Source organism: Notothenia coriiceps, unplaced genomic scaffold, assembly GCF_000735185.1.
Source record: "Notothenia coriiceps isolate Sejong01 unplaced genomic scaffold, NC01 NC01_scaffold00035486, whole genome shotgun sequence".
Classification (NCBI taxonomy): domain Eukaryota; kingdom Metazoa; phylum Chordata; class Actinopteri; order Perciformes; family Nototheniidae; genus Notothenia; species Notothenia coriiceps.
The window spans coordinates 76,528-90,615 of NW_011368187.1; the positions used below are offsets into that span (position 1 = coordinate 76,528).

At 41.3% G+C, this 14,088-nt stretch overlaps 2 protein-coding genes across 3 annotated transcripts in view; one reads left to right on the forward strand and one right to left on the reverse strand.

Moving 5' to 3' along the window:
* chordc1b (cysteine and histidine-rich domain (CHORD) containing 1b) overlaps nt 1-7,509 on the forward strand; it is a 15,723-nt gene extending 8,214 nt beyond the window's left edge. The window contains exons 2-12 of one of the 2 annotated variants that reach the window (XM_010791552.1): nt 165-214; nt 292-348; nt 497-651; nt 2,304-2,404; nt 2,712-2,770; nt 4,326-4,396; nt 5,494-5,599; nt 5,766-5,885; nt 5,993-6,055; nt 6,382-6,578; nt 7,014-7,509. In XM_010791552.1, coding sequence (XP_010789854.1) covers nt 165-214; nt 292-348; nt 497-651; nt 2,304-2,404; nt 2,712-2,770; nt 4,326-4,396; nt 5,494-5,599; nt 5,766-5,885; nt 5,993-6,055; nt 6,382-6,555 — 956 coding nt within the window. In that variant the 3' untranslated portion in view covers nt 6,556-6,578; nt 7,014-7,509. Of the gene's footprint in view, nt 1-164; nt 215-291; nt 349-496; nt 652-2,303; nt 2,405-2,711; nt 2,771-4,325; nt 4,397-5,493; nt 5,600-5,765; nt 5,886-5,992; nt 6,056-6,381 lie in introns of both variants that reach the window. The other variant, XM_010791551.1, reaches the window with a different exon arrangement.
* A 981-nt stretch (nt 7,510-8,490) lies between these two features.
* Nucleotides 8,491-11,482, reverse strand: tyr (tyrosinase). The gene is made up of 5 exons (XM_010791561.1): nt 10,661-11,482; nt 9,671-9,887; nt 9,355-9,502; nt 9,088-9,269; nt 8,491-8,865 (listed from the first exon to the last, which is right to left on the reverse strand). Exons 1-5 carry the CDS (start codon nt 11,480-11,482, stop codon nt 8,606-8,608), a joined length of 1,629 nt encoding a protein of 542 aa, XP_010789863.1. The 3' UTR covers nt 8,491-8,605.
* Nucleotides 11,483-14,088: the final 2,606 nt, after the last annotated feature.

The following is a 14,088-nucleotide window of genomic DNA, read 5'->3' on the forward strand; positions in this document are numbered from 1 at the left end:
AAAAGAATCCCGATCCCCGATTTTTTTTCTCCCGATTCCGATCTTTTGAAAATCACGTGATCGGCTCCGATCACGTGATCGGATCGGGACATCTCTAATACCCAGTCTTCCTGAAAGAACTTGCGCTGAGCTTCATTTAATCAAAGCTGTGTTTCACCTCACAGATGGCTGCACCCATCATCCAGGAATCCCAGTATTCCATGATGCATTGAAGGTAAAACCGTTGAAAATGCACAGATTCCTTGTGTTTTAGTGTATGGTCCAATGTAATGTCTGTCTGACTTCCTCCAGGGATGGTCCTGCTGCAAGAAAAGAACCACTGACTTCTCAGACTTTCTCAACATTGTTGTAAGTTTAAAAGTCTCAGATTGAATCCATACTTTAAATCCTCCATGGACATGTTTCCATTGCCTCCGTTTTCACAAGCGTTGACTTCCACCTTTGCTGTGGCCACATTGTCCCGAGCACTCATTGTTTGTGACTGTCTCCTCCACAGGGCTGTACAAACAGTCCCCACAACAAGGAGAAGCCCCCTGAGCCGGAGAAACCAGATGTGACATCGTCAGGAGAAAAGAAAGATATAGACGACCCAAAGTTCAATGAGTTCATCATTTCCGCACCAAAGCCTCATGAGTCGATACGCAGACCAAGGTATCACAGTTTGCCAACATACATAGCTTTTTCTATTGTAATCAATATCATGGGAATACCCTAAGCTCTTATTATCTGTGCAAGAAACTCTTATAAGACAAGAACATGACAAGAAGGACACGTTTATTTTCTATTTAGTAGACCAGCAGGGCTTTCAGTTTAACTCTAAATCCCTGTAAAGTACCACATAAAGACACCGAGATCTTGGAGAACTCCCTAGTCAAATCTGTGCTGTAATTTATTTAAGCATTACATTGCCTGGCGATTGAATGGCGAGGACTTTTGTTCTGGAAACTGCTCAGAAACCTCCTCATTGCTAATATTCTTATACTTTCCACAGTGATAATAGCAGCAATTTAATTTTTGTTTGTCAAGTGACTCAAATGCATAAAAGGATGGGTAGCATTATAGGTATTAAACCAGCCTGAATTCTAATGATCCACAGGATAGTCAGAGGCGCCCTCTCTGCTCTTTGACCATGCATACTTCTCGCTAGGATTGAATAAGCGATTATATGACTGAATAAATAGTTAAACTACTTTCAAGTTTTGTGTTGGTCTTCGTACCAGAGACCTCATTTTGAAGAGGGCTACTGATAATGTAACCTTTATAAATTACATTACCCCAATCATAAAATAATAAGAAACACCTTTGGCCCAAGTTCAGCTGTTCCGCAAGGGGGCGTCTTGCCGTCATTTGCCCTTATTCAGCTCGGAACGCCCTGAAATTGAGCCGAGGGCGTCCAAAAAATAATAATAATTCGAGAGAAGATTGAGAGTTTTTATCGCTTGAAATGACGAAAAGGGACAAGGACATCCCTCTGTTGGAGGGGCAAAGGAGTCTGGTGGGATTATTTTCGCTGCCAGCAAAGCTTGTTCCTGTGACGTAAAGTGTACTGCCGGCGAGCCTTGACAAGGGGGGTGCTAGTGGAGCACGCGGGTGAACTGTGAGCGCCGGAGCCTCGTAGCGGCTCCGTGGTAAATTGTGGTAAAATTAGGAGCCGAAAGAGCCGGCTCTTCTTGGTGAGCCGAGCCAAATGATCCGGCTCACTAAAAAGAACCGGAATTCCCATCACTAATACGTAAAGAGAATTCTGTGTTTCCCACAGAATTTGATTCTATGCGAGTTCATGGCTACTGTAGACAACGTTCCTGTTGCTCTGTGTTGCGTTGTTAATGAGTGAAACACACCAGAGTTGAGGATCTGTGGGGTTTATTCTCCCAAAAATATCATTTACAATTTAGGCATTTAGCAGACGCCTTATTCCAAAGCGACTTACAATGACCAATTACAGGGACATTCTCCCTGGAGTAACCGAGGGGTAAGTGCCTTACTCAAGGGCACACTAGTAGTGGTGTTCCAGGCAGGATTTGAACTCGCAACTTTCCGATCATCAGCCCACCTCACTATCCATTAGACCACCAAAAAAAAAATAATAATAATACTTTTTTTTTTTATGATATCCATTTGTGGCGGACGATATTTATTTTTAGAAATAAATCAATGTATGGGAAACACTGGAGATAGTATCTATAAGGGACGCCCCCCACCCCCGCTCTCGGGGTGGAGGCCCTCTCAGCCCTGGTCTGGCGGAAACACTGCCCAAGTTTGTTGTTAATGTGTCCGACCTAATAAATGTGTTACTGTTACAGTGCTGATGAGCCGATGGGGAGGATGCCGCACAAAGTCTCTTCTTCTCTGAAGCAGGCTTTGGAGAAACTGAAGCTTACTGAAAATGCAGAAGAGAAGAAAGGTAAGAACTGAACTTCACCTTAACCTCTTTCTCTTGTTATCTCATCATTCTGTGATTCTGAGCCCGTTTACTGCAGACTACCATCCATTACCATAGGCTTCTTGTTACAGTAGACAGGAAGGTCATGTTGACAGGGGAAGTTAATGGATGTTCTGTGGGAATTTGCCCTGACCTGTGTCTTTCACATTGTGGCGTTCGAGTTAAAGCTGGCAGGGACAACAAATCACAACTGTGGATGCACTTTTTGAAACCTCTTCAAAGCATCAAAGTCAATTTGTTGTCTCTCTTTCTCTCTCTGTCTTTCTAGAGGAAGATAATGACGAGATCAAGATTGGAACATCCTGTAAGAATGCAGGATGTACTAAAGTAAGTGAATGTTTTGATGTACAGAGGAGGAAAATGGTATAAATGATCATGGTGTTAAACATTGTACAATCCAACATGAGTGATTTGAAACTTTGAAATGCTGCCAAGACAAAGCAAATTATGTTCTCGAAAACAAAACCCAAGGTCTTGAACCTTCCTCCTATCACCACCTTGCATGGGTCGGAGGCTGAATCTGTGTTGCAGTATAAGTATCTTGGAATTACAATTGACAATTCGCTTTCTTTTAAACCACACATTGTGGAACTCTTGAAATAATTAAGAATAAAATTAGGTTTTCTTTAGAAACAAGTCCTGTTTTTCCTATGAGGCCAAAAAGAGACTAGTTTCTGCAACCTTTCTGTCTGTGCTGCTTTATGGAGATGTGGTTTATATGAATGCATCTCCTCAGTGCCTTCGCTCGCTGGATACCATCTACCACTGAGATTCATCACAAACCTCAAAACCTTGACGCACCACTGCAATCTATACACTCGTGTTGGATGGTCTTCCCTGACCACGCGTAGACTGAAACATTGGCACATCCTTATATATAAGGCTATTGTTGGTGCTCTTCCCCCTTATCTAAGGATGTACATAAACAGAAAATGTACAGGATCTTATCGGCTTTGCTGCGAGAACTTTTTCCTTTGAACTGTACCAAAGGTCCGTACTGAACTGGAGAAAAGGGCGTTCAGTTACGCTGCCCCTCAAGCTTGGAACCTGCTTCAAACTGAGCTGAAACTCAGAGAGCTGGTCTCGTTAAACACACGCAAAGCAACCTTGAAGCAGGCCGCTGTGTCCGTTAATGCTTTGGCTAAACTTGGTGTGTTCTGTGTTGTGATTGTGTGTAACTGTAAAATTGTCTGTAACTGTTTCTTGGGCCAGGACTCTCTTGAAAAAGTGATTTGTAATCTCAATGAGACCTATCCTGGTTAAATAAAGGTAAAATAATGTGTAAATAAAAAACGATTTTGTATACATACCTCTGTAGGGATTTGGCAACAGCAGCTCAAACGTTTCAAGTTATTTGGCTTCATGCTAAAACTGTGGATTCTGTTAAATAAAGTTTCCGCATTTCTTGATTTGAAAACTAATTGTAATTTGCATCATGAAAACATAAACGAATCATGATGAATTATGTCATGTCAAATAAGCTAAGGCAAAATTGATTTAAAAAAAAAAAACTGTCTTCCGTGTTTGCTCAAGCTAATCTGTTCTGTCAAAGCAGAAACCACACATTTAGAACATGCATTTTAAGTAAAGTTGCATTAACATCTTTTACAAAAGCTTGGAGCATGAATTTAATGATTTACATAAATTGTGCTTCAACTGATGTGATTGAAAGCCATGAGATGTTCTCCCAAGGGGCGCCTGCCTATAGTTGATAAGTCAGTAAGGGTCTTTGTAGAGGTCAAATCAGGACATTGAAACTTTTCATTGGAAAACAAAATACTGTACAACTACATCCCATAACTATATTTGCTATACAACCAAGCCCTATTTTTATTTGTGTCAACAATAGCAATCTGCTTAATACTTTTGTTGTCGTCTTTAGAGTTTTGACGGACCTGCAAGCGATTCGGAAGAGTGCTCATACCACTCGGGATTTCCTATCTTCCATGAAGGGTTAGTATCACTGAAAAACATTTCCATCACAGCATTTTACTGTATTGACATGGAATAGTACATTTGTGACCCGCTCTATCGAAATCAGTCGGAAGCCGCCACGGCTCATTTCAAAATAAACGTGGATTTGCGTAAAAAAACTATTTTTTCGGGGTTCGGGTGTTTTGTTTGATTTTAAATAAACAAAGTCTTGGCTTTCAGAATAGGAAACTTTTATTTCCAAAATCACACGATAAATACATGTTTGAAGCTTGTAAAGGGAAGATGACGGCTCTAACTCGCACTCTGCTGTTCCGCAGCGCCGCCCCCCTCCCTCCCGCTGACATTGTGAATGAAAGGCGTAGAGTGATCATAGATAACACGACAGGCTCCGTTACAGTTTGTTTTCATCTGATTCCAAATAAACAAAGTCTTGGCTTTCAGAATATTAAACTTGTTTCGGCAAATTCAGATGATAAATACAACTTTGAAGCTTGTGACGGCATAATTACAAGCGGAGAACGGAGTAACTTGAGGTCACAGCAGGCATAACAACAGCCGGTGTTTCTCGTGAGTGTTTTCCCCGGGAAACAAACACAATACGCACAAACGCAAAATTACACAAACACACACACGTATACACACACACACGAACACACACACACACACTCGCGAGCTTCCCCCAGACCAGTAATCCAAACGAAAATATCTTCCCTCCGTACTATTTTGATAATTTGCTCCGCTAATAATCAATCAGATCGATCCAGAGAAGAGGAAACTTTGAAGGCCTTTTTTCTCAAAATGATGACTCTGTAACAGTCATTATATAATGTGACATATTTTGCTTAATATTGGGAGTAAAACAACAATCCTGATATCATTAGAAAGCTGGGAATCTCCTCTTTCCAACAGTGTATACAACTCAAAATGTGTCTTCGGGTCAATGCGACTGATTTCGTTGGAGCAGGTCACACATTCTCTCGAAACTGTAAAAGAAGCATGAGGATTAACACTAGTATTTTCCTGTTGTCTTCTTGTTAGTCTTTTTCACTTTTTCTCTTGAGCGACAAGTAATTGACAGCTAAAAACCCAACGGGTGTCTATTCCTGCATCTTCAGGATGAAATACTGGAGCTGCTGTAAGAGGAAAACCTCCGACTTTAACACCTTCCTCTCTCAAGAGGGCTGTACCACGGGAGAACATCTATGGAGGAAAAAAGATGAGGTAGGTGCCGGTTTGACAGCAAGTGATCATTCACGTGTGTATGTCCTTATGAGAGAGCCTCAGCTGTGACTCCATCTAGTGGTGTGTGGTAAACACTTGCATGATGGAGACACTGCTTTTTGGTTCAGCTTGACTTTGTTTCAAATGTTGTGAAATCTCCACGCAGGGTAACAAAGTGGTTCCATGTCGGTTTGACTGGCACCAGACGGGGATGCAGGTCATCGTCTCCATCTACGCCAAGAATGGCATCCCAGAGCTGAGCTACGTGGAGGCTAACAGCACCACGGTGAGGGATTATCATATTGTAGAGACTACAATATGATTTCTGTCCATAGCTTGTTTTTGTTTTTGTGGTCTTCTCAACCTAATGTTTATTTATGTTTTCTCCTTCAGATCGACATCCATGTTATATTTGAGGGAGAGAAGGAATTTTTGCAGAAAATCAACTTGTGGGGAGTAAGTACAGCATTACTTCCCATGACCTTTGATATATGCTGGTTTGAATACATACCCTTTTTTTTGTACAGCATTGCACATACAGCAATACATCATAGTTTCATGCATGAATATATGTCATATTTATATGTATATATATATATACCACTGATTATCAATAGAAATCTTTGCTGTCAGGCTTCAAAGGAGCAGTACTTTAAAAATACAATTCCTCCTGTGTGTATTCCACCGGTTTTAACACTCCTCAGAGCTCCGTTCAGTGTATCTGTGATCACCCTATGTCGAAGCAGCAAGCATATCTGTTACATGTCCTTGTTTTCTTTTAGGTTATAGACGTGAGTAAAAGCGTAGTGAACATGATGGCCGCCAAAATCGAGATAGCCATGAAGAAATCCGAGCCCTTGACATGGGCACGCCTTGACCTTCCTCCACCGGCCCCACCCAAAGAGGAAATAAAGGAAAAAGAGGAGACTGATAGCGAGGAGGAAGATGATGAATGATGAGGTATTCAATGACAAACATGGTGCGTACCTTTTAGCTGAATCCAAGGCCACACAGTTCATTCCTTACCTCTCTAAAGAGTCGCCTCTTTTGCTGTCATGGACTATTGGCCTCTGCTCTTCAACAGCGTTCCCGTTTCATTCTTATTTGTCAACAAACTTGATTTTGCTAGTTCTTCTTGAGTTGTTGTCCTTTGTACTGCTCAATATAGATGTTGGAATGCTTGGGAATCTACAACATTTGTTTACAAAATGTTTCCACTAAAGGTTAAGGGTTACACTTGGTAATTGCACTGAAATTCCCTGGGGATTACTACCACCCAATAAGATAAGAGTCGGGTGTGACTATGCTTAAGTCATCCTAAAGGACCACAGTTCTCTATTCCCACAATGTATGTTAAAAGTTTCATCCATCCTATCATTTCGTATATTTAATGATTGCATTGTTTGTCCACCAGAATCACTTCTGACTGAATGCAGTGCTCATAGATATGTTCCCATGACAATGAAGCGGCTCCATGTAGTCTAAGCAGGAAATGTTAATCTCCATGACACTTGTTCGATATGAATAAGTTGTGTTTAAAAGAAATACAACAGCTAATTTGGACCCTTAAACTTACAAATTAAAATGTGCTCCTTCTACCCCCTTTCATTCACATCACAAATTGTATTTTTTACCATGATTATACCTGATGTATATTTGTACAAGTTTTGCTTTCGAAATGATCAATGCTGTATTCAACTAAGTTCTTGTTAAAGCAACACAGCGCAGTTTGTATAATGAGAATGTACTGTAATATCAGAGAATGCTAATTGAATACAAATTATTTTTCAGCAAAGTACTGTATTGTTCAAAATGCTATGCTAGAGAGCACATCTCAGATTTGGCTGACGTATGGGTAAAAATGATTAGAGAACCAATTTACCAAAAATAAACATTTGTGTTGAACTTTTGAAATTGGGTTGATGTGTGTGATAGATTACATCCCAATGTAAATATTTCTCAGAAACGGTATAAGCAGATCAAGTTTTGCGGAGGGGCATTATTAATCCATCAGTTGTGACCTCTAATTTTTTTTTTACTATTCTACGCTTTCTGGATTGGAATATTAAAACATGTCCCAGATGTAAAGATGTCTGTCCTCTTTCCAAAAGCATGTCTCGCAACACAAACAAATCTATTTAATCAATCAATCAATCAATGTTTATTTATATAGCCCAAGTTTCTCATACAGCATCTCTGTATAGTGTGTGTATTCACTCTGTCCTAAATGGCTTGTTGGAGCTCCTTCCCACCCCACCCTCTCCCTGTGAGCCCAGTGTCCGTCGGTGAGACACAGCGCGAAACACACACACACACCCGCAGCCTGGCTGGGAGTTTCTGGGCGGATTGGTCCAAACGTAACGTCTCTATACCCGAAATACGTCATTATACCCAAGAAGTAAACAATGGAAAAAGAGAAATCTCCAACGAGGCGTTCTGGGGCAGCACAGACAGGTCTTTTCTGTGTTAGAGTTTTACTCGCTACAGGGTGTACTTTGAGGGTTTGTGACTCTGCAGACCGTTTACATGCATAAAAAGCTTCATAACACACAAGGGGATGGGTAATAACCGGAAAAGCATGACATGGGCCCTTTAATGATTAATAAAGTGTTTACAATCTAATTCATAACCTAATTAGAAATCCTTTATGAATCCTTTATAAGGTTAGTCTTATTGTAAAGTGGTACCCCCACCATCCTGCAGAACCTTGATTTGATGGTAATCAGCTTAAATCATTTAACCTTATGAATGTGAAAGTCATTTTGGAACATTAACATGACAGGAAGCATAACTTGCACAGACCATGTGTGAAATGAGCTAGAAAGTTGTGTGAGGAATATGAATGCCTCTTAATAACAAGCTTCTTTTTTTTTAACGCTTTTAATACAGTTTAAATACATTGCCGGTAACAAAGATTGCAATGCTCATTACAATAAGCCAATACAACATATCATTCACAGTGCTTTGATATTAAAATTGCATCAGTGCACAGGGTTGGCTGTGCCTTCAGATAGCTGTTTGGTAGTTATGGTGTTTGGTTTCTTCACTGCCTCTGATAAGTGGCTCTCTCTCTGGGAGAGCAAATACGTTTCTCCACTTCCTCACGTTCTGCCAAGACGGCCCTCCATATCGCCGTTTTGCAGTGAGGACAGCAGCCGCTATGCTCACTGCTAAAATCCCTCCACAGAGCCCTGCAATCAGCAGCCAGGGCCACACGTCCTGCAACACCTCCAGGTAAGGACCCATTGATTCTGCTATCCTCTGGTCTGAAGAAAAAGGATATAAGTAGTCCCAGGAAAGTAGGGAAACGTTTATTCAAGTTAAACAGGGATAGTAGAGTATGTAACCAAGCCTGAATTATATTTTCCTTTACAATATCTTTCCTCTATAGTTGCAGGGGACATTTAAAAACAGAGATGACGGTAACCTATGTACTCAAATGCAAATAGATGTTGAAAATAGAAAGTCTCTGTTTAGATTGAACTTACTATAATCTAGAAGGTATGAATATTCATATCCCAGATCCTTGCTGGAGATGAAGAAGTCTCTGTGTCTGTGGAGGGGCAGGAAGGGCACCATGTGGGCGTCGCCGTTGTGCCCTATAGGTGCATCAGAGTCTGGAAAATCTGATGGAGACGGTCTGTACCTCCTGAGCCACTGCTCGTAAATGCTTCCATAGACAAAGAAAATGACGTTGAGTGCAAGTGTGAAAGTGTACTCAAATATAAAAGGTGTGTCGTATGTGTGTGTCTCACCTGTCAACAAAAGCGTGGTGGAGAAGAAATATGGGGTCATTTGCTGAGCCCTGCACTGAAGACATGGATCCGTTCATGAACACATGGAGAGCAGCATGCAACCCCCTTCGAGGGCTGTTCCCTATTCCAGTCTGAGAGTCCCCGAATCCTGCAAGAGGACAGGTATTTACCGGTTAATTGGCACTTACAAAGGTGACGGCAACATGTTGTAAACGTCAAAAAATGTAAATTAATAGAACTTTATTTAGCACTACTGTGTGTGTGTGGGGGGGGTGTGTGTCTGTTATTTGTTTGTTTGAGCTCAAGCTTATCTGACCTTCCAGAGTGTTCCTGAAGCTCATGTTGGCACTGCGGTCCATGGCTCCGGTATCATAGTCGGTCAGACTGAGAGCGAACTCCACCTCTGCAGAAGTTGGTATTCGTTCAACCACGTTACGGTTGTGGTTTCCAGGGTTACGCCGCAATGGGCCTTCCTTTTCAGCATTACACAACACACCCCTGTTACTGTAGTCCTCTGCTCTGGAGCACAGCACCTGTTGATGGAGGCACTAGGTGTCATATTGCTTGGATGTTGCAAACGATATTTTTGCTTCTTGAAATTGGTTACACTGAGTTTGAAAATGATCCTTATATTAGGTGTTCTTTATAAGGTTGGTTGATGTCAAAGTATCCCGCTTCCAGACGAGAAGGAGGAAGGCAAAGTATGTTATAACCTTTTGATCAAAACAGATGTTTTTGTGCATTAATTCAAAAATAAGTTATCGATTTTGTGATGGACCAAAAATGAGTATGTAATGATCTTTAAGCAAAAATGTCTAAATGTGTTAAGATCAAAGCCAACTCTTTAGACGACTAAAACCTTTAATACTTTAACTGAAAAGTCATCCACTAGTTCACTTAAAAGCCTATCCACTTTTAACTCTTAAGCTCCTTATGCATAATAACATCCCTGTTTACATCACAATACTTTTTGCAATGGCTGTCTACCACAAATATATATTATTGTATTTATATTATCTATATGTTGTATTTTTCCCTATAGTTTAACATTGCAATATTTTACATCTTAGAATCCCTTTTATGACACAAGTGATTTTCGTTGTATACATTGGCTAATTATTGAGCATTGTTTGTTAGATAGAGATCTGTAGACTATACCTCTTAGGCATAGCTTATTCATTAACTACAATCTTCAAACTGTATTACTGTAAGACATGAAAAAGGGAAGAGGAGAAACATGGAGAGAACACAGAACAAAACAAATGTTGTCACAACCAGACTGGAGAAATATCTCAAATAGGTTTACCGTCCAAGAAGAGAAGAGGGAGCCTGGGCTGAGCAGACTGGGGTCATGAGGGCTCCGGTCCCCCATCAGCTCGTCTGTGCACACGTCACATCCCTGGGCATCTCTCCAGTCCCAGTACGGGATGGTGAAGCTCATGTCTCCGGTCAGCTTCCTGATCTCATGCTCCCAGTGCAGCAGGTACACACGGTGCCATGGGAGGAACCCCGGCGCCCAGTGGGCAAAATCCACATCGGTCCACACATTCCCCGGGCCGCCGAGCAGCGCGTTACGGGACACATAGTAATGCATCCACACAAACACATCATACACAGACACATCAGCAAACATCGGGTTGGAGCCGTTTTCCATCTCCTGGTAGGTCCCGGTGACCACTACATAGTCCCGGCTGACCGTCTGCTTGACCAAGTTCAGGTAAGAAACAAACCTGGTCTTCTCGGCCCGGGACAGGTGCAATATGTTCCTCCTGACGGACTCTCTCCTCTCATAGCAGTTCACACCAAAGTATCCGAACTTACAGTCTGCGCAGTTGAAACCCATGAAGTTCCCTGTGCACTGGCAAGTCCGGTTGAAGAAAACCAATGGCCACTTTTCCCTGTCGTCCAATCCGGAGAAGGGGTACTGCGGCCCGTGAGGCCGGTCCGGCACCTCCACATCCACGCAGGAGCCCCGGCCCGAGGTGGCTCCACAGGGCGAGCCGTCCCCTCCCCAGGGCGGGCAGCACTCCTTTGTGCGCAACACTTCCCGGGTGGCACAAAGACGGGGAAATTGTTGATATGACGGTACAAAACACAATACAAAACTAATAATTGCAAGTTGCCACATTTCAGCTAGGTTCTATTTTGAAGACTGCAAGTAGGAACGAATACACACATTGAATAAGGTCCAAGTGAATCTTTCCCAAGCTTAAATTACCATGCACCCCCTCCTCTCTTTCGAGTCACATGCCGCTTAGCCTCAGGGTGAAGCTTACTTCATGAGGGGGCAATTAGAAGAAATGCAAACAACCCGAGACTTCAGCGAAACTACTTCCCCTTGAGGCCCATATGTTGTAATAACAAAGATGGTACAGTTGTTTTCCGAGTCATGAGCGTAGGCATAACCCATGATGTGTCCACACACACATAACCCCAGACACATTATTCATCAAATAAAGTAAACTGTTATTCCTGGCATTATGGGATGTAACTAATTACCATGATAAAACGCGGACTACAGAGTGAATGAGGAGTGAAATAAAACACAGGGTTTGTAGTTCACATGTGTAATTGCTTATTTGTATAAATAGTAGGCCTATGTTTTTTAATAATGTTGCTAAAGGCAAATCAATATCATCCAAAAATGTATTATTTAACTTTAAACAGCCAACATATTTACACTCTGCAGTTAGGTATAAAGTATTGAACAATAAGCCCCTGTCAGGATTCATAGTTTAAATAGTTTAAATGCCAAACAACCAAATGTCTTGTCTATTCATTTTGTTGGAAAGTGTTGCCAAAAATTCCTTTAATCAAACAACATTTTTGGAAATGTCTTTGATTGTCTGTGTGGTCATATGACCTTACCTTCACTTCAGACGGATGACTTTAAAACCAATTATTCACTGAGAACAATCTGATAACACGTGCTCAAAGCAAGCTGTTGTCTGAGGTGATATATTTGCACATCAATGCTATATCAGAAGATCACTTTGATGGAGTTTGAGCTTTCTGAGTACTGCTTTCTCACATGGCTCTCTCCACCTGAGAGAGAGTGTGTGTGTGTGTGTGTGTGTGTGTGTGTGTGTGTGTGTGTGTGTGTGTGTGTGTGTGTGTGTGTGTGTCACGGAGACAGATGGATGTGATGCTGGCACAGAATCAGAGAGAACATCAACAAAGAGATCTGAACACATGCACACACTCACGCACACACTGATGACCAAACACACACACTCACAACTCCATTGTGATTACCTGTACTACTGCCCAGATAGGTATTTATACGTTTTTAGAGCTGAGGTGTGTGTGTGTGTGTGTGTGTGTGCCCCCCATAGACTGTATATATAAAGGTGTGCCCCCTGCTTGAGTTCAGTGATTAGGGAACTCCTTTCATGTGATATAATGAATGAGCTTCCTTCACAGCTCCACCAGAGGGCGCCATGGGACTGCTTCCTATACCGATCTCTCTATAAATGACAGTTCACCAAGGCTCCCTTCCTTTCTCTGTCTCCCCAGGCAACTAACAAATCTGGTTTTTGCAGAGAGAAATCCATTCATTTGGCTCCTGGTAATGAATCCATGTAGAAAAATCCTCAAGCACATATTTGACCTCCATTTGATTAGACTTTGGAATCATCCTGTGAAAAGATTGTTGGATATGCATCATTATTCATTTTCACTGTGCTAATTAACTGTGGCTGGAAATGCTTTTGTTTATTTGGGGGCCTGCTGAAAGCCTTGATCATCCCTGCGTCTTACACCAGAAGCTTCTGGATTCACCTTTACATTGTGGAGGTGTTCTCATGTCTGATGAAGCTTCAGAAATGTAAATAAGTTATTTTTGACTTTCTCTTCTGTAGATGGAATAATTATACCCTAATTACACACTGTTGTCGCCATGCTAAATGTATCTATACTGATTGTGTTCTTTGTTATATTCAGATTGTGTATTTGCCTAGATTTCCACTTCATATAAAGACAGACATAGTATAATTAAATTACATAATTGTTTAAGAGAGTTCTGTTCTGTTCTCTCCTATTCATAATTCACATCTTCATCAATATTCTCTCCAATTTAGAGTGAAGAGCTTCTAGTTACCACAGAATATATTTGATGTTTGACTTTGATTCAAATGCTGGCCCTCATGACAATATAGAAATAAATACATGGAATTGGACGAGACACTTCATTTAATAAAAGACAAACCTTTCATATGTTCTGGGAATCATTTGGACCTGAGGCAAGAGAGAGAAATAGTTCTGTCCTGATACTATCACTTTCTTTGCAGCTCAGAGCCACAACCATATCTATTTGAACACAGAGACTTAATGACACATTAATCGCAATCCATGAGGCATTAAGGAGAATATATATATATATTTTTTTTTCCTTCAATCACACAGTCAACATTTCCTCAAGCACAGGAAGGTCAGAAAGAAAACCATTTAAATCAAACTAAAGCATGGACCATTTGGAATCGGTTATTACAGTGAATGCTGCATGTGCACGTCTGCAAGTGCAGGTGAAAAAAATAATCACGCCTTACCAATTAATTGCACACCAATCGCATATAGATCATCACGTTCCTCAACACCATTGGTGCATTGACTTACTTGTGAACAATTACCATTTTTCCTTTATATGTGTGTACTTTTTGTTCATGCTAAACATGCGTTTTCTGTGGCTCGGCTCCCTTAGCTTTCCACAGCTCTGCTCGTTTAGTCACTGTTGCT

What these genes read in the sequence shown, in the direction of transcription:
- tyr (XM_010791561.1), bottom strand. Translation starts at nt 11,482, where the DNA reads ATGTGGCAACTTGCAATTATTAGTTTTGTATTGTGTTTTGTACCGTCA. An exon ending in CTTCAGGAACACTCTGGAAG is followed by an intron (nt 9,503 to 9,670) that starts GTCAGATAAGCT and finishes GTCCTCTTGCAG; the next exon opens with GATTCGGGGACTCTCAGACT. An exon ending in CACCACGCTTTTGTTGACAG is followed by an intron (nt 9,270 to 9,354) that starts GTGAGACACACA and finishes TGTCTATGGAAG; the next exon opens with CATTTACGAGCAGTGGCTCA.